At 38.2% G+C, this 23,984-nt stretch overlaps 1 protein-coding gene and 1 long non-coding RNA gene across 8 annotated transcripts in view; one reads left to right on the top strand and one right to left on the bottom strand.

Annotated features, from left to right (window-relative positions):
* LOC129144592 (uncharacterized) overlaps positions 1–23,984 on the bottom strand; it is an 81,033-nt gene that overhangs the window by 20,889 nt on the left and 36,160 nt on the right. Inside the window, exon 2 of the long non-coding RNA XR_008549033.2 lies at positions 22,387–22,456. This is a non-coding gene — a long non-coding RNA (uncharacterized LOC129144592). The remainder of the gene's footprint in view (positions 1–22,386; positions 22,457–23,984) is intronic.
* Positions 7,755–23,984, top strand: part of CASD1 (CAS1 domain containing 1) — a 78,165-nt gene continuing 61,935 nt past the window's right edge. For 2 of the 7 annotated variants that reach the window (XR_001719382.4, XM_054687628.2), the window contains exons 1-3: positions 7,755–8,310; positions 15,753–15,849; positions 16,396–16,516. Coding sequence is in view for 3 of the 7 variants with exons in the window: in XM_054687628.2 (XP_054543603.1) it covers positions 7,770–8,310; positions 15,753–15,849; positions 16,396–16,516 (759 nt within the window). In the remaining 4 variants the exon portion in view is untranslated. Of the gene's footprint in view, positions 8,311–8,427; positions 8,609–15,752; positions 15,850–16,395; positions 16,517–21,089; positions 21,224–23,984 lie in introns of those variants that run through there. The other 5 variants (XR_008549031.2, XM_519208.8, XM_063815438.1 and 2 more) reach the window with 5 other exon arrangements.

Here is a 23,984-nt window from a genome sequence, read left to right on the forward strand (position 1 = left end):
AGCCCCCGTGGAAAGCAGTTTTGAGATTTCTCAAAGAACTAAAAATAGGATTATCATTCAACTCACCGATTCCATTACTGGGTATACACCCAAAGGAAAGTAAATCATTCTACCAAAAAGACACCTGCACTCACATATTTATCACAGCACTATTCAAAGACATGGAATCAACATAGATGCCCATCAATGGTGGATGAATAATGAAAATGTGATACATATATACTATGAAATACTACACAGCCATGAGAAAGAACAAAATCATGTCCTTTGCAACAACATGGGTGCAACTAGAGGCCAATATACTAAATGAAACAGAAAACCAAATACTACATGTTCTCACTTATAAGTGGGAGCTAAACAGTGGGTATACATGGACATTATGATGGGAACAACAGACACTGGGGACTCCAAAAGCCAGGTGAAGGATGGAAAAACTACCCATTGGTTACTATGTTTACTATTTGGGTGATGAGTTCAATCAAAGCCCAAACCTCAGCATCATGCAATATGTCTACGTAACAAAACTGAACATATACCTGCTGAATTTAAAACATTTTTAAATAAAATAATAATTTTTTAATTAAAAATGTCTTTTTTAGTCTTCCAGAGGAAATTGTTCTCTCATCTAGGCAAACAAAAATTTAGCTTGGAAAATATTTCTTTACCTCATAATCTTAAAAATTTTTAAATGAAAAGTGTCTAAATTTCCTCCAATATTCTTCATTAAATTATCTTTAAACTGTATTTAAGAAATATCATGCCAGGTGCTGTGGCTCACTCGGGTAATCCCAGCACTTTGGGAGGCTGAGGCAGGAGGGTCGTTTGAGCCCAGGAGTTCAAGACCAGAGTGGGCAATATGATGAAACCCTGTCACTACAAAAAATACAAAAATTAGCTGGGCATGGTGTCCTGTGCCTGTGATCCCAGCTAGTGGGGATGCTGAGGTGGGCGGATCACTTGAGCCCAGGAGTTCGAGGCTGCAGTGAGCTGTGATCACATCACTGCATTCCAGCCTGTGCAACAGAGCAAGATTGTCTAAAAAAAAAAAAAAGAAATATTAATATTTACTAAATTCAAGGCAGTGATTCCCAACCTTTTTTGGCATCAGAAACCAATTTCGTGGAAGACAATTTTTCCATGGACCGGATGGGCAGGGTGGATGGTTTCTGGATGAAAATATTTCACCTCAGATCACCAGGTATTAGTTAGATTCTCATAAGAAACACGCAACCTAGATCTTTCCCATGCACAGTTCACAATAGGATTCGTGCTCCTATGAGAATCTGATGCCTCCACTGATATGACAGGAGGCGGAGCTCAGGTGGTAATGCTCCTTCAGGAGCTGTTCACCTCCTGCTGTGCAGCCTCGTTCCTAACAGCTCACAGACTGGTACCGGTCCATGGCCCAAGGGGTGGGACACTCGTATTAAAAGATAATTTTTAAAAGAAAATATTATGACTTTCAAACAGATATAAAGTGAACATGTGTCAAAACTTTTATTTATTTAGCTCATTAATTATATTAGGGAACCAGTAAGATGTAACAACTGGTTTAAAGAAAAATTCAAAGAACCACACATATATAGGTCAGCAGAAATTGTGAAATAAATTTGCTTAATAGATGTAAAACTTGAAATCTGTTCAATATCCAGAGGGCAATAGTCAACTGACTGTCAAATGAGAGACAATTTGCATTTCTATGGACAAGAATCATTTGCATTACTACAAGCATTAGATAATATAGTATAATTATGTACTGTAGTTATTTTATAGCAATGTAAAATAAAGGCAAGATACACAAACCCCCATAGAATCAGATAATCTGGACAATGCCTAATTTTCCACTGATGACAACCATATTTTTTTCTCAATTTCTAAGTTTTTCACATGTTTTCCCTACATATAACAAGGACTAAGTCCCTGTGCCCCAGTGTATAAGTCTGGAGGGAGGGGGATGAGGAAAAAGGAAAATAAATGCAATAACTGAATAGTTTATAAGGTTCAGTGGGATATATGCCAAAAGATAGAACTGATAATTTCCCAATTACACACAATATGCACAAGTAATGAAGATATCTGTTCTGATCGGATGGTGCCTGTGTTGAAGGCATACTTAAGCATATATAGAAACAAAATGCTATGAGAAATGAAAAAAGGAAAAGATTTATATTCCCATAAGGAGGTATGGCACAAGTTCATGGAAAAAGCAAAATGTAGCAGGTCTTCAAAAGAGAAAGATTTTAAATAAGTAGAATATAAGATGTGGGTGGGAGGAAAATATTTCAACTTAAGGGAATAGTAAGAGAAAAGCCACATATATAATGTTCCTGGCTTGTAGTTTAGCATGGTTTGATGAAATCAGAGCTAAGAGAGAAAGGGAGATTTAGGCCAAATCACGGACAATCTTAAACATGTTGACAGGTTTGTTATTCATTTTGTTCCAATAAAGAACCACCAAAGATTTTGAGCAGGTGCATGACAAGATCAAATATAAGTCTTAGACAAAAAAATTCTAGCAGCAATTGGAAAAAAAGAGATTGAAAAGTGAGAAACCAGAGGCAAGGAATCCAGTAGAGCCTGTTGCAATGGTCAGGATAGAGCCTAAACCAGAGCATTCTGGAGAGGAAAAGAAAAGCTTTGGGGAAGGCAGAGTGAATAGGATATGTTGATTCATTAGATAAGTCATTCCAATTTTTGTGACTGTGTGTTCACATTCGTTAAAAATTGGAGCATGCACTCCTCCAACTTTTGCATATTTAGTTATAAATTATATACTGCTCTACTAATGTACTAATACAATACATGTAATTTGAAACATTCATACATGCTCACAAACTTTTTTTTGCTCTCAAAGAGCAAAGATTTAATTCATGTTTTGGGTGCTTAGTTTCTAACTGTTTTGCTAATGTTGATGGCTTTGTATCAGTAGTAATTCTCAAAGTACTGTACATTTACAGCAAGGTCCATAAATTCTTATTTCAAACAGTTTTGGAAATTTTACTTTTTTCTGATATCTTACAGATTTAAGTGGCCATGATATATATCATACATATGATATATATATACACACATACATACATACTTTTTTTTAACCATATAATGTAACTAATAAAGAGTTGAGTTTTTTGGTTTTTGTTTTTTTTTCTGAGACAGGGTCACACTCTGTCACCCAGGCTGAAGTGCAGTGGTGTGATCTTGGCTCACTGCAGCCTTGATCTCCTGTGCTCAGGTGATCCTGCTACCTCAGCCTTCTGAGTAGCTGGGACTACAGGCATGCGCCACTACACCTGGCTAATTTTTATCTTTTTTGTAGAGACAGCGTTTCACTATGTTGCCCAGGCTGTCTCGAACTCTTGAGCTCAAGCACTCTGCCCACCTTGGTCTCCCAAAATGCTGGGATTACAGGCATGAGCCAGCATGCCCAGCGTAAAGGGTTTTTGTGTTTCTTTTTTTTTTTTTTGAGATGGAGTCTCACTCTGTCACCCAGGCTGGAGTACAGTGGCATGATCTCAGCTCACTGCAACCTCTGCCTCCCAGGTTCAAGCGATTCTCATGACTGAGCCTCCCGAGTAGCTGGGACTACAGGTGCAGGCCACCATGGCTGGCTAATTTTTGTATTTTTAGTAGAGAAGGGGTTTCACCATGTTGGCCAGACTGGTCTTGAACTCCTGACCTCAAGTGATTCACCCATCTTGGCCTCCCAAAGAGCTGGGATTACAGGCTTGCACACCTGGCCAAAACCCTATACTTTAGATGAGTAGAAGGCAGAGTAGAAAGAAGATGAGTCAAAGATTAGCAGAAATGACTTGAAGGATAGTGTGCCAATGAACTAAAGGGAAAATTAAAAGGATAAACAAGGTTTAGAAGGAAAATAAAACTTGTTTTCCAACATATTGAGTCTGAGGTACTATGCGAGTCATTGAAGCTGTCCCTGAGGTATATGAAAATGAGAGGACCATGAGAAGCCAGGTTGCATGTGTGGATCAGGAGTGATAGTTGAGGCCAACTTACAATTTAGGTTTGCTAAGAAGAGAAGTAGGCAAATGAGAAACCTGAAAAGCGCTTTTAAAAACGGGCTTTGAGAAAGGAAGAGGAATCTTCGGAGATGCATGAGAAAGGTAAGAGGAGAGATTTGAATAAAGCAAATATTTCAAGAAAGCTGCACAGCCAAGAAGGATAAAGCTAAGATAAATATGTTGAATTTGGTAATTTAGGATGTGGCCCTCATTTGAAAGAGTGGTTTAAGTAAGTAAAGTAGTAGGGACATAAGTTAGTTTTCATGTAAAGAACTGAAAAATAGTAAAAACAATTTTTTTTAATGGGGAAAGTAACCACAAACTGTTCCTTCAGAAGTTTGGTGGTGAAAAAAGAGAGATTGTGTGGTGCATTAAGGAAGATAGGATGAATTTGGCAAACAATGAAGAGAGATAAATTAAAGGTAGAAATAAGGAAGGGGAACTTAGGAGACCAGATTCTCAATGAAATGATATTAGTATAATCATACACACAGGTGAGAGTGACAGTTTTGGGAAAGGTGAGGAGGAATTTTTCTTTGAATCAGAAGGGAAAAGATAAAGTGTAGCAGTTTGTTTTAGAGTAATACATAGGGCCGGCTTTGTGGCTCATGCCTGTAATCCCAGCACTTTGGGAGGCCGAGGCGTGTGGATCACCTAAGGTCAGGAGTTGGAGACCAGCCTGGCCAGCACGGTAAAACCCCGTCTCTACTAAACATACAAAAATTAGCCAGGCGTGGTGGTGCACACCTGTAGTCCCAGCTACTCGGGAGACAGGCAGGAGAATCACTTGAACCTGGGAGGCAGAGGTTGCAGTGAGCCAAGATCACACCACTGCACTCTAGCTTGGGCGACAGAGTGAGACTCCATCTCAAAAAATAAAAATAAAAATAAAAATAAAAATAATGCATAGGTTGAGAGAGTTTCTGTCAGATGGTTTCTGTCTCTCTCTTTTTAAAATATTATTAAGGTGTGAGGTAACATGCTGAGCATTAGTAAACATTCTGGATAGCTCAGGGGTCAGGAAATAAACGTGGAGCCACTAACTGGTTTTTAGCAGGAAATGACATTACGAGATTTTAATTTGAGAAAGTTCTGTCTGGTAAGAGGTATGGCAGAATGGCAGTAGGGTTGGATTTTCGAGTGACCTGAGAAAGAAGAGTAAAAGGATAAGAAATGCAGGCAAGAAATCATCCCTTAACCAAGGTAACAGCAAGTGGATAGAGACGGGGCAACACAGTTGAGAGTTATTTAGAAGAAAGCAAGGATGACTCAAACACTGGCTTGGATAGCTGGGTTAATGATGAAAACTTAGGCATAAAGGTTGAAAGTAGATAAAGGAGAAGGAAGGTGATGAGTTTGTTTAGGAAATGATATATATTAGGTACCTGAAGGATATCCTAGTAGGCAGATGGTTCTTACAGCATGAGGATAGATAAATATGGACTGACATAATCAGGTGTGTGTGTGTGTGTGTGTGTGTGCGCGTGTGTATAAGGAAAGTGATCCCATGGCAGTGGTGGGACCACTAAATAATGACTAAGTGATCCTAAGGTCACTTAAAAACAGCAAGAAGTGGGCTGAAAACAAAGTCTCCGCTCTGTTTTAGATGGATACCAAATAAGGAAGAATGGTCAACAATGTCAGGTGCCACAAAATGGTCCAGGAAGATAAGGAATATAAAGTGTCCCTTGGATTTAACAAGTAGTCATACCACACAGCCTTGGTGAAGAACAAGGAAATGGCTGAAGAGAGAATGCTAATTGAGCCAGTGAAGGCAGAGAGTCAACACTGCTCTTTCTAGATGTTTGCCAGAGGAGGAAAGAGTTGATGAGGTAAACACGCAGGAACAGAGTCCATGGGTGTTTTTCATTAACAAAAAAAATTTTTTTTGGAGGAAGGCAAACAGCAAGGTGATAGGGAGAATTGGAAGACACAGAAAAAGAATGATTTGCATGGGGATAACTGATGGAGGAATCAACACCCTCAAGAAAGGAGGATAAGAAAAGATTCAGAGCAGAGGTAGAGAGATTGGCCTTAAACTTGAGAGAAGAAAAAGGAGGTTCACAAGCTATTTACAGTATTTCAGAAAGCCTTCTGGAAATTGCAATTAATAGAATGTCAAGTTTCTTTACTTTTTGCAGGCATTAACTCAACCCTTTGGGTTAACACTGGTTATTGCATGCTGATCAGAAATTCTAATTTGCTGTTGATGACATCATAGAAATGTCTAGGATGTGATTGGCAGACCATATATTGTTGGCAGAGTTATCTGGTTTTTACAATACCTAATTCTTACAACATGTGATCAACCTCCGATCAGAATGACAGCCAAAATTAAAAGACTATTTGCAGGGAACAGTGCCTAAGTGTTTGTACACTTATTTAACTTTATTGCTTATTAGCATTACATCCATGACAGTGATGTATGTGATTTCATTTAAGTGACAAAATCTTTCAAGATATAAAGTCCATGGATGAAAACATAATAAAGAGTCCTTGGATGAAGAGAATGGGAATGAGTAGACAAGATCTCTACAGTCCCTTCATATCTAATATTCTATAATTTTAAAAGGGGCCTATAAGCACAAGTTCAGGAATGGCTAAATGGGAAAGTTGTAAAGAATACTTGACAACACCCCAACTAAACAATGACTCACTCTAAACAAGGCAAGGCAAGTAGAATGGCAAGCAATGTAAATAACCATTCCCATCTGGAAGGCAACACAAGAAAAACCATTTAAAAAAGGGGTAGGGTGGGAGCGAGAGGAGAGTAGGGATAACAATGCTTTATTAAGGAAATGGAGTGCTGGCTTTATTGAGAATCACAAAACATTAACCAACGTTAGTAGCGGGGATGATTGTCATAAGCACATTAAGAAAAATTTTTTTTGGCTGGGCTTGGTGGCTCACGCCTGTAATCCCAGCACTTTGGGAGGCCGAGATGGGCAGATCATTTGAGGTCAGGAGTTGGAGACCAGCCTGACCAAAATGGTGAAACCCCCGTCTCTATTAAAATACAAAAATTAAACGGGTGTGGTGGCGGGCGCCTGCAATCTCTGCTACTCGGCAGGCTCAGGCAGGACAACCATTTGAACCCAGGAAGGGGAGGCTGCAGTGAGCTAAGATCACGCCACTGCACTAGAGCTTGGGCGACAGGGTGAGACTCCCTCTCAAAAAAAAACGAATTTTTTTGGCACATCGACCTAACCAAACTTGTGTAAATACAAGTGAGAGTCAGACTCTTTTCTCATCAACACCTACACTAAGTTAGGCTCCTTCTGTACCTTCCACTCGGAACTTTGGTGTACTTTCGCCCACCAGAACTGGGCAAACTGAGGACATTAAAAAAACGGTTTAAGAGAAACTGGCCAGAGCAGTGAGTTAAGTGTTAAGACTGGTTTCACTCCTGGGTTGGATGCCAGCAATCCATCGGCCAGCACCATCAACTGGATCCATCAATCCAATCTGGCCAGCACCCAGGGGCAGCCAGACTGACCAGCCAGGCCACGGATAGCCAGACAATAATCGACCTTAGGGTGTCCTTCGCATCCCGCTGGGCGGGTTCTGGGAGTAGAAGGCTGAGAAAGGGGAGTGTTGGGGAAGGAAGGAGTGGGACGATGTGTACTTTTCTCCCGGAACTGTAGTTCTATTGCCCCAACCTGGGCTCAGGTAGCGGCCAGTAAACTAGGAGACAGCCCTAAGGCTCGCGTCCGGGCCAGGCGGGTACCCCTAGTACTCTCTCCCCACACCCCCATGGCTCTGCCGCAGCCGCCGCCGCCCGCCGGGGCGCGTGACCCGGTGACCCCGGAGCACTGGGCATCCGGACCCCCCTCGCAGGCGCAGCCGCTATTAAGGCAGGAGGCTAAAGAGGAGGAGGAAGGGGAGGAGACAGGCGTCCAGGGCGCCTGGGGAACCGGCACGGCGGAGCAGCGGCGGCGGGGCTGGGGGGAGGCCGCCGAGTCGGCCGCGGCCGAGGAGGGGCAGGCGGAGGTCGGGGGCGCCGCGGCCGCGGGGTCAGGTTCCCCGGCGGGAGGCGCAGGTGGCGGCCTGGGGAGCTGGCGGCCGCTCCTCGCCTGGCTGCAGCGGCGGCAGCCCCAGTGCTGCCCCTGTGCGGCGCCCCTTTCCCGCTCCGCCGCGCACTGTTGTCATGGAGGAACCAAGATGGCGGCTCTGGCCTACAACCTGGGCAAGCGGGAGATCAACCACTACTTCAGCGTGAGGAGCGCCAAGGTGCTGGCGCTGGTGGCCGTGCTGCTGCTCGCAGCGTGCCACCTCGCCTCCCGCCGCTACCGAGGTGAGCGGGCCCTCCCCCCTGCCCGGGCAGGCCGTGGGGGAGGCGGCGACGCGGCGGCTGGAGGCCGCCCCCATCGCCCAACACACGCCCACGCGGCCTCCCGCCGGCCCGGCCCGCGGGGGAGGCGGTTCCCCCACGTGCCCCCAGGTGTCCCCAGCAGCGGCCGGCGCCCGAGGCCAACTGAGTGGACCCCAGTGGGGGCCACCAAAGGACAATGGCTGGTGGTTCTGGGCGCCCCGAGCCGCCCGCGCTGGGGTCGGGGGCGCCAACCCTGGACCTGGCCCAAAGTGCTGCTGAGGTCCGGCTCCTGAGCGGTCTGGGTTCGGGGAGACGCGCCAGATCAGGGGCTCGCGTGCAGGAAGTCGGACAGGCGGTCCTTGGGGGCAGCCCGGGGCGCATGAAGCCCAAGGCCGCCCTGCAAGGGGCACCGCTGCCAGCAGTGGGGTCGCAGGTCCTGCCTCTTAAGGGTCCGGCTCCTTAGCCTTTGTTTAATTTTGCCTCTGCCCTGTAACACCCAGTCTGGGCTGTTGGACAGCGGCAAGGGCCGCCCCCATTTTCCTTTGCCAAAAGGGCGACAGCTGGCAAAAGATGCCTGTGGCCAAATGGAAGAGGTGCTACCCAGCTTTTGTGATACAGAAACGTTAAAAGGCTTCGGAGTGCACTTTTTACAAAGTTAAGGCACCAGAGCAGATTTTTGGAAGGAAGTTGTGGGTTGACAGGCGTAAAGGTGGGCAGTTGAAAGCAAGTTGTAAGCACTTTGAAAGCAGGCCTTGGCCATGGGTTTTGAAATTGGTGTAAAGGGGAAAAGGAAATATGACCTGATTTGAGAATGAATTATCTTTCAGTAATCAAGGGATATTTACTTGTCCTTGATGATTGATTGTTTTTTTTCCTTTGTAAAAATGTCACTGGGAGAGAGGCTGACAGGCAGAGGGAAATTAATAATGATAGGATCTTTTATTTTTGGCTCTTAATACTATCAAAGCCATTATCTGGGCAGCTCTTGGTGACTGTGAGATTAATCAGTCAAGATGTAATGTGTAATGGACAGGTGCAAATTAGCGCTGTGCCCGTTTAAATTTACACCTACTTTGGCAAAATATCCACAAACGGGTTGTTGGAGGCTGCGCTGTATGCTCATCCCAGGAGATCTTTCAATTTTGGTCAGTTTTGCTGCTTTATTTCTTCCAACTCTTGAGAATTAAAAATATTATACTCTAGAGCCATACTGGGTGAACAGCTTTTAGTATACTAAATTGATTTTAAAAAGTAGATTCTTTATAACCTTTTGGCCTCTCTCCAGCTCTCTCCAGATCACAGCCATACGACCTTGCAAGGCCTTGGTTTATCTACAATCATGTAAAACTAGCAATGTTGATGCATTGATTTGTGGTGGTTTTGAGGAAATATTTCTTTTAACTACTATTAATCATTTTATGCCAATTTGGTATAAAAGAACAGTAATTTAATTCAATTTATGTAATGGTAGTAGAGAGAAATTTTATAACTACAGTACTATTGTCCTAAGATAAATAAACATCTAGTCCCCTTCCTTTTATTTTTTTTGTGCTTTTTATCTTTTGATAACCTTGGACTACTATTATTTTTAGATTATAGATTTCATCTTATCAAGATCTGTCATCAGCAGGGAGAATAGAATGTCAGATGGGGACTTATGAGTCAGTGTAGCAATCTGGGATTGTTTATAAAGCCTTCTCCAGAAGTAAGTCATCAGTTTCCATAGGTACTTCAGTGCCTTGAGTGTGAAGCAGTACACCTGGTGTGTGTACTTGCCCAGACTGAATGTCAAGAATTTGAGCTGAAGACTGGGAAAAATAAACATCTTACCAGGAACATCCTCATGCTTTGGCAGTATCAAACTGAGTCAGGTGCAATGCCCTTCACACAAAGATAATCATACATTTGACTCACATTGTAACTCTTTAGGACAGAGGTGGCCAATCTTTTGGCTTCCGTGGGCCCCATTGGAAGAAGAAGAACTGTCTTTGGGCCACACATAATATTAACACTAATGATAGCTGATGAGCTTTAAAAAAATTGCAAAAAATCTCGTATCATTTAAAGAAAGTTTACGAATTTGGGCTACATTCAAAGCCATCCTGGGCCTCCAGCAGCCCAGGCCATGGCTTGGAAAATCTTGCTTTAGAATAAGAAAGCATCTTACATTAGATGAAGGGGATTAGGCTGTGTATTTGGATTTTGCATGTGTGAGTATGAGTGTGCTGAAGCAAGGTAGAGTGAATGCAGTTTGGATATACATATTCAGTATCTCTTGCTTTACAAACTACCGAAAGTAAAGGAAAGAATTACCCACTACAGAAAGTAAAGCTTGGCGAATACTGTGTGCTAACGTTGAGCACTTATATGTCAGGGACTGTTCTACTAAAGGTTTTACATGTTTTAACTCATTTTGTCTTTATAACCATTCTATGAGGTAGATACAATTACCATATTTCACTCCTCTCCACTATTTTTAACATCTTTGTAATCAGGGTGAGTCTTTAAAACTTTGATTGCATGTCAAAGTTTAATTGGTAACATTTTTTTCTTACTGTGACATAAAATAATCATGTGTCTAATAATCAGTGGTCTTAGATTCAGTGAATTACAGTATTATTTCCATTTTAAATATGAAGCATGACAGATTAAATTGCCTAAGGATACACAGTGACTGAGCTAGGATTTAGATCCCAGTTAGTCTGTCTCATGCCTTATGTTACAGTCTGTCTTTCTCAGAACTTCTTAGATAGTGGGGAGTATAGAAGATAGAGGGAGAAAGCATTTTCCAGGGAAGCATGGGTTAAACAACTTAGAAACAGTAATTCAGGCAGGGCGCAGTGGCTCACGCCTATAATCCCAGCACTTTGGGAGGCTGAGGCGGGTGGATCACCTGAGGTCAGGAGTTCAAGACCCGCGTGGCCAACATGGTGAAACCTCTTCTCCTTCAATTAGCCGGGCGTGGTGGCGGGCACCTGAATCCCAGCTGCTCAGGAGGCTGAGGCAGGGAGAATCACTTGAACCCAGGAGGCAGAGGTTGCAGTGAGCCAAGATCGCATCCCCCCCAAAAAAAAAAAAAAAAAAAATTCAACTTTATTGTACCAGCTAAGAGTTTTTCTATTTTTTTTTCCAGTCAGGAGGTAATTTTCTAAAAGTTGTTTGTGTAAAGCTTCAAAATCTGACCTGAGCCTACTTTTTGTTACCTATGTTTTTTCCTTATTTTCCCCAAATTCCAGGTTCACAATCTAAACGTGCTTTGCCCGTTTATACGTCTCACAGTTATCTGATTTTCTCTGCCTGCAGTGACTTCTCTCTTGAAAGAAAATATAGGTTTTTCCTTCAAGGCCTGGTTCAAATGTCACACCCACAGAAGTAGGAATTAGCAGTTCAGTTCTGCCAGCAACTTATACATACTTATTGTGTTGTATTGTAATAATTGGTATCTGCCTACCCACACAAACTGTTGAGCTTCCAAGAGTATCTTACTCATCTTTAAACCTTTAAATCATCAGAGCCTAACACACAATAGGAAATCCTTAAATAACTGTGGATAAATAGATTTCAAAGTCTTTATTTCCTTTTATGTTCTTTTGTGGCTTTAATTGAATTTCATGTTCTAATCTCAATTTTAGAAAGTAGGCATTTTAAAATTATTAATATTATTTTCACATAATAGAATGACATTTTGAAAATAATTACCATTTTAACTATATTTTTTCCAAATGTTATCAATTTCTAACATTATGAATCTCAAAATGTCCATTATTAGTTTGATTACAGGTTAAAAATGTCATTTCTGTGACAAGTGGCCAATATCTGTAGCCTTAAGGATAGTTCCAATCTGGATAAATTTTAATTTTTTAAATTGATAAAGTTAATTTCAAATGCCTTAATTTTGTTGAAATCAAATTCTTTTTTTTTTTCACTAAGCATATTAAATGCCAGTGCTAAATGATATTGGATGTTCTGGAGAAAAATAAGTTGAAAGCTTCAGAAATTAGAGCAAGAAAGCAGCAGCTCTGGGTCTCTTAGCCTTTTCTTTCTTTGACTGTTAGAAAGATCCTGATCTTTATGATACCTCTTGTAATGAGACACTCCTTGCTTGTCTAACGATAAATCTTAATGATTTTCAGCACAGGCTAAAGTATAACTTGCTGTATCTTAGGCAAACAAAATATTCTATGGACTATACTGTAAACTTCATGATCTCATATTTTAATGGTTGGTAGTAGGAAACAGTTTTAGCAGGATAATTCGGTCTAAATTTAGGTGCAGTGTGCCAGAGATATTCTCTTCAAAGGAAATCATAAGTTGGGGTTTATATGGGCCATCAGATGTTTCCTTTAGTTGTTACATTTTATTTTTTAGTTTGTTTTTGTTTGTTTGCTTTTAAGTATTTTTCTATCACAGAAAAATCATGCATAAAATTCTGAGATTGTAGATTGACAAACCAGAATGCTTATACTTAAGATAAGAGAATAAAGAGGAAGACAGCCATTCATCCAGATAATCTTGGTGTTGGAGATAGCTGAAGTAGATAGTCCTGTCTTTTTAGTTTCTTTGTGTGTGTGTGTGTGTTTCTTGCTTGATTTATCTGAACGCCTGGCAACATTTATCTCACATTAGTTGTGTTAAAATAGCTATCAAAATTATACTAGGCAATTGAAAATAACAACCGAAGTTTTGTTTTGTTTTGTCTTTGGTAAATTTGGAGATGAAAATATATGTCAACAGATATTTGTATATAGTGTAAATATTAAAAAGGTGGCACATTATCTTAAGATCTAGGTTTATATTTAGTGATTTTATTTTAAAAAATTTCTTTCCTGAGAAAAGAGAATTTGTTTTAGAGTATGAAATTTTATGGAGTTTTTTCTGGATCAGGTTAATTTCTTTTAATCAGGTTATAATAGTAGTAGTAATTTATTATTACTACTATTTTTATTATTTTGCTGACATACAAAAAAGTCATTCTCTTCTTGCTTTTTCAGTTGTCTACTTAGCAATGCTTTATATTAGATTCTGGTAAAATAACTGGTACAGTTCCTGTCTTGACTGGACCCTAGCTGATATGATACAGACACACATGGATTAATTTCAGATACAAGCCTTGTAAAAAACATCTTTGTATTATGAAATATGTTAAGTCATCATCAACTAGCATTCATTAGCAAATTAAGAATTTCTTCCATGGAAAGCTCAGTATTCTCTAAAATACTGTGTTTATAATGCCTTTGGGTTAGTGACAACTTCAAATCTCATTTTGCTATGGTTTTTTTTTTTTTTTTTGATACGGGTTCATCAGATTAGAGCTATTGTTTTCCATCAACTCAACAACTGAGAAACAAGATGTGGGTAATAGTATTGACTGGAGGCAAAAAAAGTTGTTTGCATTTTAGACACGTTTTCTGGGGAGAAACGACTGGTTATTTTGAGATACTGGTATGGTGTTTCCATCTCTACAAAAACATACTGGTAACCCATATAGATGCATAATCCCAGACACTGAAGTTTGATTAAGGTGTGATTCTGTCTGGGCTTTTAATTCAAAGACAAAAGACAAAAGACAACAACACCCCTCTCCCCCTAGAAAAGGGGAGGGGAGAAAGAAAACAGAAAAGAAAAAGAAGAAAACCTTAAAGGATTAACACCTAGTTATTTACAACTTACAACTTTTTAAAAAAAATAGATGTTTTGCTAACTTTTAACTTGGTTTAATAGATTTAAAGAGAAATGCTATAAATATAGAATTTTCACCTTAATTTTAAACATTTGCTAGGTTTTAATAAGATTTTACCATATGGCCATTATAAAAGAATGCTACAGAAATGCTATTTGTAGAAAAATAACTTGTGTGTTTCTACAGTTCTTTTTTTACTCATCCTTAGTTATTTATGTAGCCTAATTTTGTTTTTTAGAACTAGAATTAGTTTTTAATAATTGGGGAAAATGAAGAACTAATTATTTGTAGTTTACTTAGAGACAGGTTATTAAAAAATCTTTGAAATACAAAAAAAAAAAACTGCTCAAGCCGTGTATATAGTTAACACAAATTTAATAATTGATACCCTGCTTTCCTTAACCAGTTTCCCATCAATAAGATAATGCAACATTTTAACTTTTCCTTCCTGTTCTACTTTAGAATTTGTGACATAGGAAACAACACCACTTTCAATATTTATGCATACTTGTCTTATATTTGTATCACCTTTTGTCTGTATTTTGGCTAGATAATGAATAACTAGATTGAGAAAAGAGATGTGTTCTTCTCCTTTAAATATCTTTGTGTCTTTAAATATCTCTACCCTGAAATGCTCAATATCCTTTTTGTTCTGCAGTATTCTTCCTCCCAGACTCCTTAGCCTGACTTTAACTAAATGTCAAGTATAACTTGCTATTGACTATTGATAAAGAACTGGAGATTAAATTAAATAATATTTTATTATATCCACATAGTTAACCTAAACATCTCATTCTGCCCCCCCCACACACAACCCCATCCCACCCCATTCATTTGACATATTTGAGCTTAAATGCCTCCAAACTCTCTTTTAACCCCTTTGGTCATGTATATTTAGCTAATGTACAGTAAAATGTCCAAAAGTGTAGAGTGACTCTTTGTCTCAGTTTACCTGGGGACTGAGGAGTTTCCTAGTTACGGAACTTTCTGTTTAAAACTAGGTCTCCAGGTATGCTGATGCACTGTGTATTATAGTAGTTGAATAGGAAGTCATTTCCAAAGTCTTGTCTTTTATCCCTTAAACTTTTTTTTTTTTTTTTTAAATGAGACAGAGTCTAGCTCTGTCACCCAGGCTGGAGTGCAGTGGCATGATCTTGGCTCACTGCAACCTCTGCCTCCTGGGTTAAAGCAATTCTCATGTCTTGGCCTCCTGAGTAGCTGGGACTACAGATGTGTGCCACCACATCCGGCCAATTTTTGTATTTTTAGTAGAGATGGGGTTTCACCATGTTGGCCAGGCTGGTCTCAAACTCTCGACCTCGAGTGATCTGCCCACCTAGGCCTCCCAAAGTGCTGGGATTACAGGCGTGAGCCACCGTGCCTGGCCTCCCTGAAACTTTTCATTCTCAGCTATAAGTAGGAGAGATATTCAGATGTAAAGGCTAATTTAAGGTTGAGATGATGTCCCCGGAAAGAAAACCTGAAGCAGAAGGAACTGCCAGAGCAGGGAATGTATCATTTAGGAGTTAGGTGAAGTATAAGCCATCAGTTGCTCTTGTCCTCTTGAATATTAATGTATTAATATTTACCATGTTTCTCATGAATGGGAACTGTGAACCTGGGCGGTACAGTGAAACAGAGAAAACTCTACTTTTTTATTTCAAGGAACTTATATAGGGTCAAGATAGCCGATGTGTAAAATTTTAACTATTGTTTACAACTCTGTTGTGTTTAACTGTTTTAGGCAATGATTCGTGTGAATACCTTCTCTCAAGTGGCAGATTTCTTGGAGAGAAAGTTTGGCAACCTCACAGTTGTATGATGCATAAATACAAAATCAGGTAACATTTCTTCATTTTGTTGTTTTCTTTTTCAGGATGGGTCTTAATATGTAGTGGAGAGGGGTTGGTGAAAGAGTACTTTTCATCTCTATGTTGGGGTAGAGACTTGCTGACTGAGTGTAGGGCTGATTGCAAATGAAGATTTCCCTGCCCACTAAGGTTTTAGGGAAGGGCTTTGGCCAATCTGCTTTATCTCAGGTGTGTGATAACTAGGCCTAAGGCAATAATCCTTGAGCAAAAGACTCTTGCTCTGGCACCTGGATACCTATCTTATGGAGTTATTCTAAGGATTAAGAGATAATAGATATAAAGCACCTAATACAGTTAGAGTACATCTTAAACATGTAATGTATCGAGCTATTACAGAGAGTTAACTGATTACAGGAACGTGGAGTGGTAAGTTAAACAAACCTGGCCACCTGCTTATAAAGCAATATAATGGTATGTGTAACAATCTGGATCAACTTTCTTCAAAAACAGTGTGCTTTGAAATGCCAGTATGGCTGATTTTACTTATTTTAATTAATTTTTCTTTGTTGCTTTCAGTGAAGCAAAGAACTGCCTTGTAGATAAACATATTGCATTTATTGGAGATTCCAGAATTCGTCAATTGTTTTATTCTTTTGTAAAAATAATTAATCCCCAATTCAAAGAAGAAGGAAATAAGGTAAAACTTGTCTATTCCCTTCTGTAGAGTGTTTTAGAAGTTAACCAACTGAATAGTTACAGGAGGAGTGTGTCTCTCCAGATTGAGTAGGAGCTGAAAAAATTTTACTTTGATTTTCAGAAAGGTTGGGGAAAAAGAGGGATGACTTGCTTTAATGAGGAAGATGACAAAAAGAAGTGGTGGCTAAGACATTGGCAAGCTTTTTATTGTAATAACTTAAACTTTTAGTTTTCAGAAATAATAAATTCTTACCATGGAAAAACTTTTAAATTTCCTTAGAAAGAAGACAAAGAGAAAATATCACCCCTTATTCTCCTGTTAGTATTTTTCCATACTTCTTTTTGCTCATCTCTTTTTTTAAAAAAACATACTAGTAATCTTTTAATATGTGCAATTTTATATCTTGCTTTTTTCTTCACCACTTATTCACCATTATATAATCAACTTAAGTATCTTCTTAATGGCAACATATTATTGAGTGGATATAATGTAATTTTATATAATTTTCCACTTTTTAAAGCTTTTTGTAGTTTTCTAATTTAATTTTGCAGTTAAAAAATACATTTTAAATTACTTCTTTGTGTGAAAACTTTGCTTTTTAAATTATTTCCTTAGGGTGGAATCTCTAAAATTCAAATATTAGGTTAAAGAACATAAACATTTAAAAATTATTAATTATGCTGCAAAATTATTTCAATTTATACTAATTAGCAATATATTTTGGGGCCTAATTTTCTGCAAACTTTCTGGCATTGGGTGATCATGCTGTAAATTAAAACAGCAGTGCAATAAGTTTCTGTTATTGATTTTGTTAGGAAGTTTCTCGTTTAAAAATATAACTTTGAAAACTAACAAGGATTAATTTCTTTGTATATATTAATTAATTAGTTCATTATTTTTTGGTGAATTATCTCATCATATCTTCTGTTTATACCTTTTTAAGTGATCCCAGATTGTAATCATCGTCTTCAAATACCATGTGATTGGGAGAGGGGAATAGCAAAGGGGGGAAAGTCGAACACAAGAAAGTTTAGAATTGTGAGGGGAGTAGCTCATGAATTTATGAAAATCTGCCTATGTTAAAGAGTTGAAAACTTAAGAGCCTTCACAGCTAAGTAGCTATTAACATAGTGATGATGATACCAGGTCCTAAATCTTTAGCAGCTATTCCATGTGAGAATGAGAATAATGGAAACAAATGATACAGTCAACTTTTCATTTTATTTGCTATCTGTATTTTCCATTTGCATTTATACATACGAAATTGTAGAGAAGACTCAGAACTATTTAACATGAAATTATTACAATTTAAAGTGAAAAATGTTAATAAACTTTTATTTTTAATAATTAAAAAAATTTTTTTAATAGAGACGAGGTCTCACTATTTTGCCCAAGCTGGTCTTAAACTTCTGAGCTCAAGCAATTCTTCCATCTTGGCCTCCCAAAGTGCTGGAATTACAGGCATGAGCCACTGTGCCCAGCCTTTAGTAAACTTTTAAAAAGTAGAAAGATTTCTGATTACTATGAAGGTTTTAATATTTCTTGGCTTAAAGTTGCATGACTTTCTAAAAATTCGAATAATGGATTTGACAATAGGTAGTTGAAAAAAGCTATAATGGTTTAGTCTGCAGCCAAAAGTAGATACAATATGGTACATTGTTTCTGAGCCCTAGTTACAACACTTAGGTTTCCAGTTTTTATAGTCTAGGATGCTCAGTTATCCCCAGATTATCAAACGAGATATCAGACAAGATTAATTTATATGCATTTAAAAGGAAACAAAGATAGTGTGCCCCCATCTTAAAGAGACAATTTTCAAGAAAATATTTAATTCAAGCTGCTAGTGGAGCATTTGCCAAATTATGTGTTACCTTGTCTCTGCACACCTTGAGGACAGAAATTACATATCATCATTATTATTTTTAAATATATTTCTTGTCCCTAGCATAATCTGGCATATTATAAAAGCTTATTACTTTTATTTAAAGCCTGGTATGGGTATGTCTGGGTAGAATAGGAATATTGAAGATAATTCTTTGTTTGAATTTGATTTCTTTTGTGTATTGAGTCAAATTTTTTAAAAAAGAGACTTTAGAGGTGAATTTTTTCAAATTATGCTTTGTGGGAGACTAGTTCTGTGAGAAGCTTTGGTCAAATAAATTTGGGCAGAGCTAGATATCATATCTCCCTCTTAGATAGTTTTAATTTAGGCTGGGATATTAAAAACTTGAGAAGTCTTACAGTAAAGAAATCCATTTTGTGTTGCTTCCAGCCATAGGGCAGGTTAGATACTCTGGGGGCTCCTTCTATGTCAAACCAACTGGAGCCTAGGTTTAAAAAATACTGTTGATGGACTGGGTGCGGTGACTCACGCCTGTAATCCCAACACTTTGGGAGGCTGAGGCAGGCGGATCACGAGGTCAAGAGACAGAGACCATCCTGGCCAACATGGTGAAACCCCATTGCTACTAAAAATACAAAAATAAGGCCGGGTGTGGTGGCTCGTGCCTGTAATCCGAGCACTTTGGGAGGCCGAGGTGGGCGGATCATCTGAGGTCAGGAGATCGAGACCATCCTGGCCAACACGGTGAAACCCCTTCTCTACTAAAATGCAAAAAATTAGCTGAGTGTGGTGGCATGTGCTTGTAGTCCTAGCTACTCGGGAGGCTGAGGCAGGAGAATCACTTGAACCCATGAGGTGGAGGTTGCAGTGAGCTGAGATCATGCCACTGCACTCCAGCCTGGCGACAGAGTGAGACTGTCTCAAAAAGAAAAAAAAAAGAATAGTAGCATTAAAGTTCTGAAAGTAAGTTTCAACCTAGAATTGTATACCTGGGGTTAAAATTTCTGTGTTCTTGAGATGTATTATAGGACATTCTCAGATATTTAAAAATGATGAGGTTTTACTACAAAATAGACTTAACACTAAAGTAATTTCTGAAGGATAACCATCAGGAATGAGGGAAATGTTCAGAAAAAAATTATCTGAAATGTAAGAAGCAATGGTTTAAGAAAATAGTAAAAATGTATATAAATCTAAACAATGTTTGTATAAAATAATAATATCTTTTGCACTTAGTGAAAAGACAGAACTAAAGAACTGGCTAATAATAGCAGATATGTCAAGGGTAAATGATCACAATTAAAGTGTTCTAATGTACTCTATATTCTCTAAATTATTGTGTTTTTTTAAAACTTAAAGATGCACAGTGAAACTTCAAGAATAAGGACCGAAAGAATTGAATTAGAATGTATAAATTTCCACCGGAAGAATAAAAAAATTAAGCAAAAACCAAACTCATCTAATGCCAAATATGTATTTTATACACATGCATGTACCATACATATACATATGATATACATACGCACACACAATTATATGTCTATGTAAAAAGCTGTTTTTGCATATATTATCCATATATGAAAAAGCTACATATATGTGGCAGGGATAGAAATTAAAAAGTGAGATGGTAAAGCCAGGCACGGTGGCTCGTGCCTGTAATCCCAGCACTTTGCGAGGCTGAGGCGGGTGGATCACGAGGTCAGGAGATCAAGACCATCCTGGCTAACACGGTGAAACCCCGTCTCTACTAAAAACACAAAAAATTAGCTGGGCATGATGGTGGGCACCTGTAGTCCCAGCTATCGGGAGGCTGAGGCAGGAGAATGGCGTGAACACGGGAGGCGGAGCTTGCAGTGAGCCGAAATTGCGCCACTGCACTCCAGCCTGGGCGACAGAGTGAGACTCCATTTCAAAAAAGAAAAGAGTAAGATGGTAAAAACATTTATGGTCAAAATAAATGCAAGTAGCCTAAACTTGTGAGCTAAACACAGATTTTCAGATTGCTCTTGAAGAGAACTTTGTGCTGCTTAAAAAGACATATTTAAAATAAGAAGGACATGGAAAGGTTTTAATTAAAAATGAAAAAGGATTCACCAGGTAAATACTAAAGAAAGTTAAGTCATATTAGTATAAGATAAATAGATTTTAAGGCAAAAGCATTTTCAGGGATACAGAAAGTCACTTTCTAATGACAAAGAGTTCAGATAACTAAGATTTTAAACTTGTAGGCATCTAATAAGCCTTAAAATTTATAAAGCAAAAATATAACTACAAGGAGAAATTGGCAAATTCTCACTTATAGTGGGAGAATTGCATACTGCTCTCAGTTAATGATAGGACAAGCAAATAAAACTAGTAAACATATAGTAGAGCATTAACATGCTTGATTCTGTAAGCTTATGGCTCAATAATTTAGAAAATACACTTTACAATCAGGGAAATGTTTGTTTGAAGCACGTGTGGAACTTTTTAATTATTTTTATTTTTATTTTTATTTTTGAGACGGAGTCTCGCTCTGTTGCCCAGGCTGGAGTGCAGTGGTGCGATCTCAGCTCACTGCAAGCTCTACCTCCCGGGTTAACGCCATTCTCCCGCCTCAGCCTCCCCAGTAGCTGGGACTACAGGCGCCCGCCACCACGCCCAGCTAATTTTGTTTTTGTATTTTTAGTAGAGACAGGGTTTCACCGTGTTAGCCAGGATGGTCTCGATCTCCTGACCTCGTGATCCACCCGCCTCGGCCTCCCAAAGTGCTGGGATTACAGGTGTGAGCCACTGCACCCGGCCAACTTTTTATTTTTAACGTGTATTACACCATTAAGCAAGTTCCAACAATATCAGAGAATTGGTGTCATTCTTTCTTTAAGGTAAGTTACTTTATATCAAACTTAACCTGATAAAAATTCTAGAAGCCTACAGAAAATGTTCTTAATGGTGAAATGTCAGACATATTTCCATTAAAAACAGGAAAAAGACAAGGGTGTTCATTACTGCTGCTTCTGTTCAACATTGTATTAGAGATTCTAGCCAAAAAAGGTAATCTAAAGATGTAAGAATTGGGAAGAAATAAACTGAGGAGTTCATATGATACAATTCTCTACATAGAAAATCCCAAAAAATTTATAGAAAATTTACTAGAAGTAATAAAGATTTTAACAAGGTAGCTGATAATAAGATGCACATACAAAAATTGTGATACCTCAACAAAGCTGTTAAAAATTAACACATATCTACATGCCAACAATGTAAAGTTCTAAAGGCTTTTAAAATATACCGTGTGCAATGGTAACGGCAACAGCTATATGTTACATAGGAATAAACAGCAAATGTGGAAGATCTGTATGCAGAAAAGCCATAAAAATTTATTGGAAGACAATTCCAAATGACATAATTAGATGGAATATAATATACTGTTTCCTTGGATGGGAAGACTCAGTATTGTAAAGATGTCAGTTATTCCCAAACCGATCTGTAGGTTCAGTGTAATTCCAACAAAATCCTAACAGAATTTGTTGTGCAACTTTACCGATGGATTCTAAATTTTTTATAGTTGGGCAGCAGACCAAGAATAACCACAACAAATCTGAAGAACAAGGTGGAAAGGATTTGTTATACAATATCAAGATTTAATTTTACCTTGTAGTAATTAAAACAGTGTGGTATTGGTATAAACAAAGAAACCATTAGAATAGACTGTAGAGCTCTAAAATAGAAACATGCATACAAAATGACTTTAAAAGTAACAGAAATGCCATTGATGATCCCTAGGGAAAGGAAGGTCTATTCAGTTAATTGTGCTAAAGCAATTAGCACATGGAAAAAGTTGAAATTGGATTCCTACCTCACACCATCTAGTAAAATCATTTCTAGATGGATGAGTTTAAAGTTAAATGTGAAAGTAAAAAATTTGAAACCTTTAGAAATAGAAATAAAATGTAGGAGAATATCTTCATTATCTCAAGGTAGGGAAACATCTCTTACATAAGGAACAAAAAGTGCTAACCATAAAATAAAAGATAAATTCACATACCTTAAGATAAAGAGTATCTATTCACCAAAAGATACCTTAAGATAAAGAGTATCTATTCACCAAAAGATACCTTAAAGAAAAAAGATAAGTCACAAATTGAGAAAAGATAATTTACAACATATATTCAAGAAATATCAGAAACTGCAAACTAATGAAAAAGATAACCCAGTAGACAAAAGGTGGGGGTCAGGGAGCATGGCCAGGCATTTTACTGAAGTGGAAGTGAGTTTTTTTTATACCTACTATAATGGCAGAAATTAAATCTGACAATGGCAAGAAATATGAAAACAGACCAGATGTATTAGGCTGTGTACCAGTAGATGTCTTATAACTGCTAGTGAGAGTGTAAATTGTTACAAATACTCCAGAAAATAATTTGCGTTATCATTTGATGGTGAACATTTTTATGGCCTATGGATCTATGGAACAATTAGGGAAATTCTTACTCTTTTGTTAAGAGACATATCCAAGAAGATAACCGTTAGTGCTGTTTATAATCTAGATAGTAACGTATTGTATCAGTTGACCTGTACTCTACAAAAATAGTAAGTATGATACTTGATATTAATAAAAATAGTATTGATAAACTGAGCTGTACAAGTTTTTAAAGGCTAGGGAATGTTCTAGGTTATACGAGATTAAGAGATGTGACAACTAAATGTAACACTTGATTTTAATTGGATTGTAGATTAAAATATAAGAGCTATATAAAGGATATCCTTGAGAAATTGGAAAAAATTGGATATGGACTGTGTATTAAATGAGATAATATTTTATCAATGTCAAATTCCTTATGTAAGAGAACGTTCTTATGGGTATGTGCTTAAAGAGATATATGCTTAAGTATTTAAGAGTGAAATGTTATGACTTCTTTAATGAACTTTCACATAGTTCAGCAAAAGAGAAAAACTATAGAATATGTATGTATAGAGAGGGAGAAAGGTAAAGCTGGTACAGGAAATGTTAACGGTTGGTAAAAGGTTTTGGGCGTTCGTTTAATTCTGTCAGCTTTGCTATAAGATTGAAAATTTTTAAAATTGAAAGTTGGAGAGAAAGCCAACAACATTAAAAAATATATCATTTAAAGATGCATATTTATGTGACAAAAACTAAAGAAAGTTTTTAAAACAAAGTATAAACACACAATTTAGGAGAGTGGTTTACTTTGGGTGAAGCAGGGAGTTAAGATAGGGAAAGGACCACATAGGTGGTTCAGTGTGTTGGCAGTGCTCTGATTTGTATTATGGATTCATGAGTGTTTATTTAGTTCTACTGTGCTTTGTGATTTTCATATATGTGACTTATTTGTATATATCAAACATTATATTAAAAAAGGAAAAAGAAGAAAGAGATCGAGTTGCATTAATTACTGTATGCAAAGTAAGACAAAGAAAGTTCATGACATTATTTTTCTGAGGACAAATTTTTAAAAGGTTGAGGATGTGGTAGAAGGACGAAAACACCTGTGTGATTTTGTTTGACCCAGTATATCCCAGATTTATTTCACCAAAGAAACTTAACTTAAAGTTTCATTGAACTAATAGTCTCGAGACTCCTTTTGGAAAGTGATGTTTTAGAAGCACCAACAAGAATCTAAA

This window comes from Pan troglodytes, chromosome 6 (assembly GCF_028858775.2).
Source record: "Pan troglodytes isolate AG18354 chromosome 6, NHGRI_mPanTro3-v2.0_pri, whole genome shotgun sequence".
Classification (NCBI taxonomy): Eukaryota; Metazoa; Chordata; class Mammalia; order Primates; family Hominidae; genus Pan; species Pan troglodytes.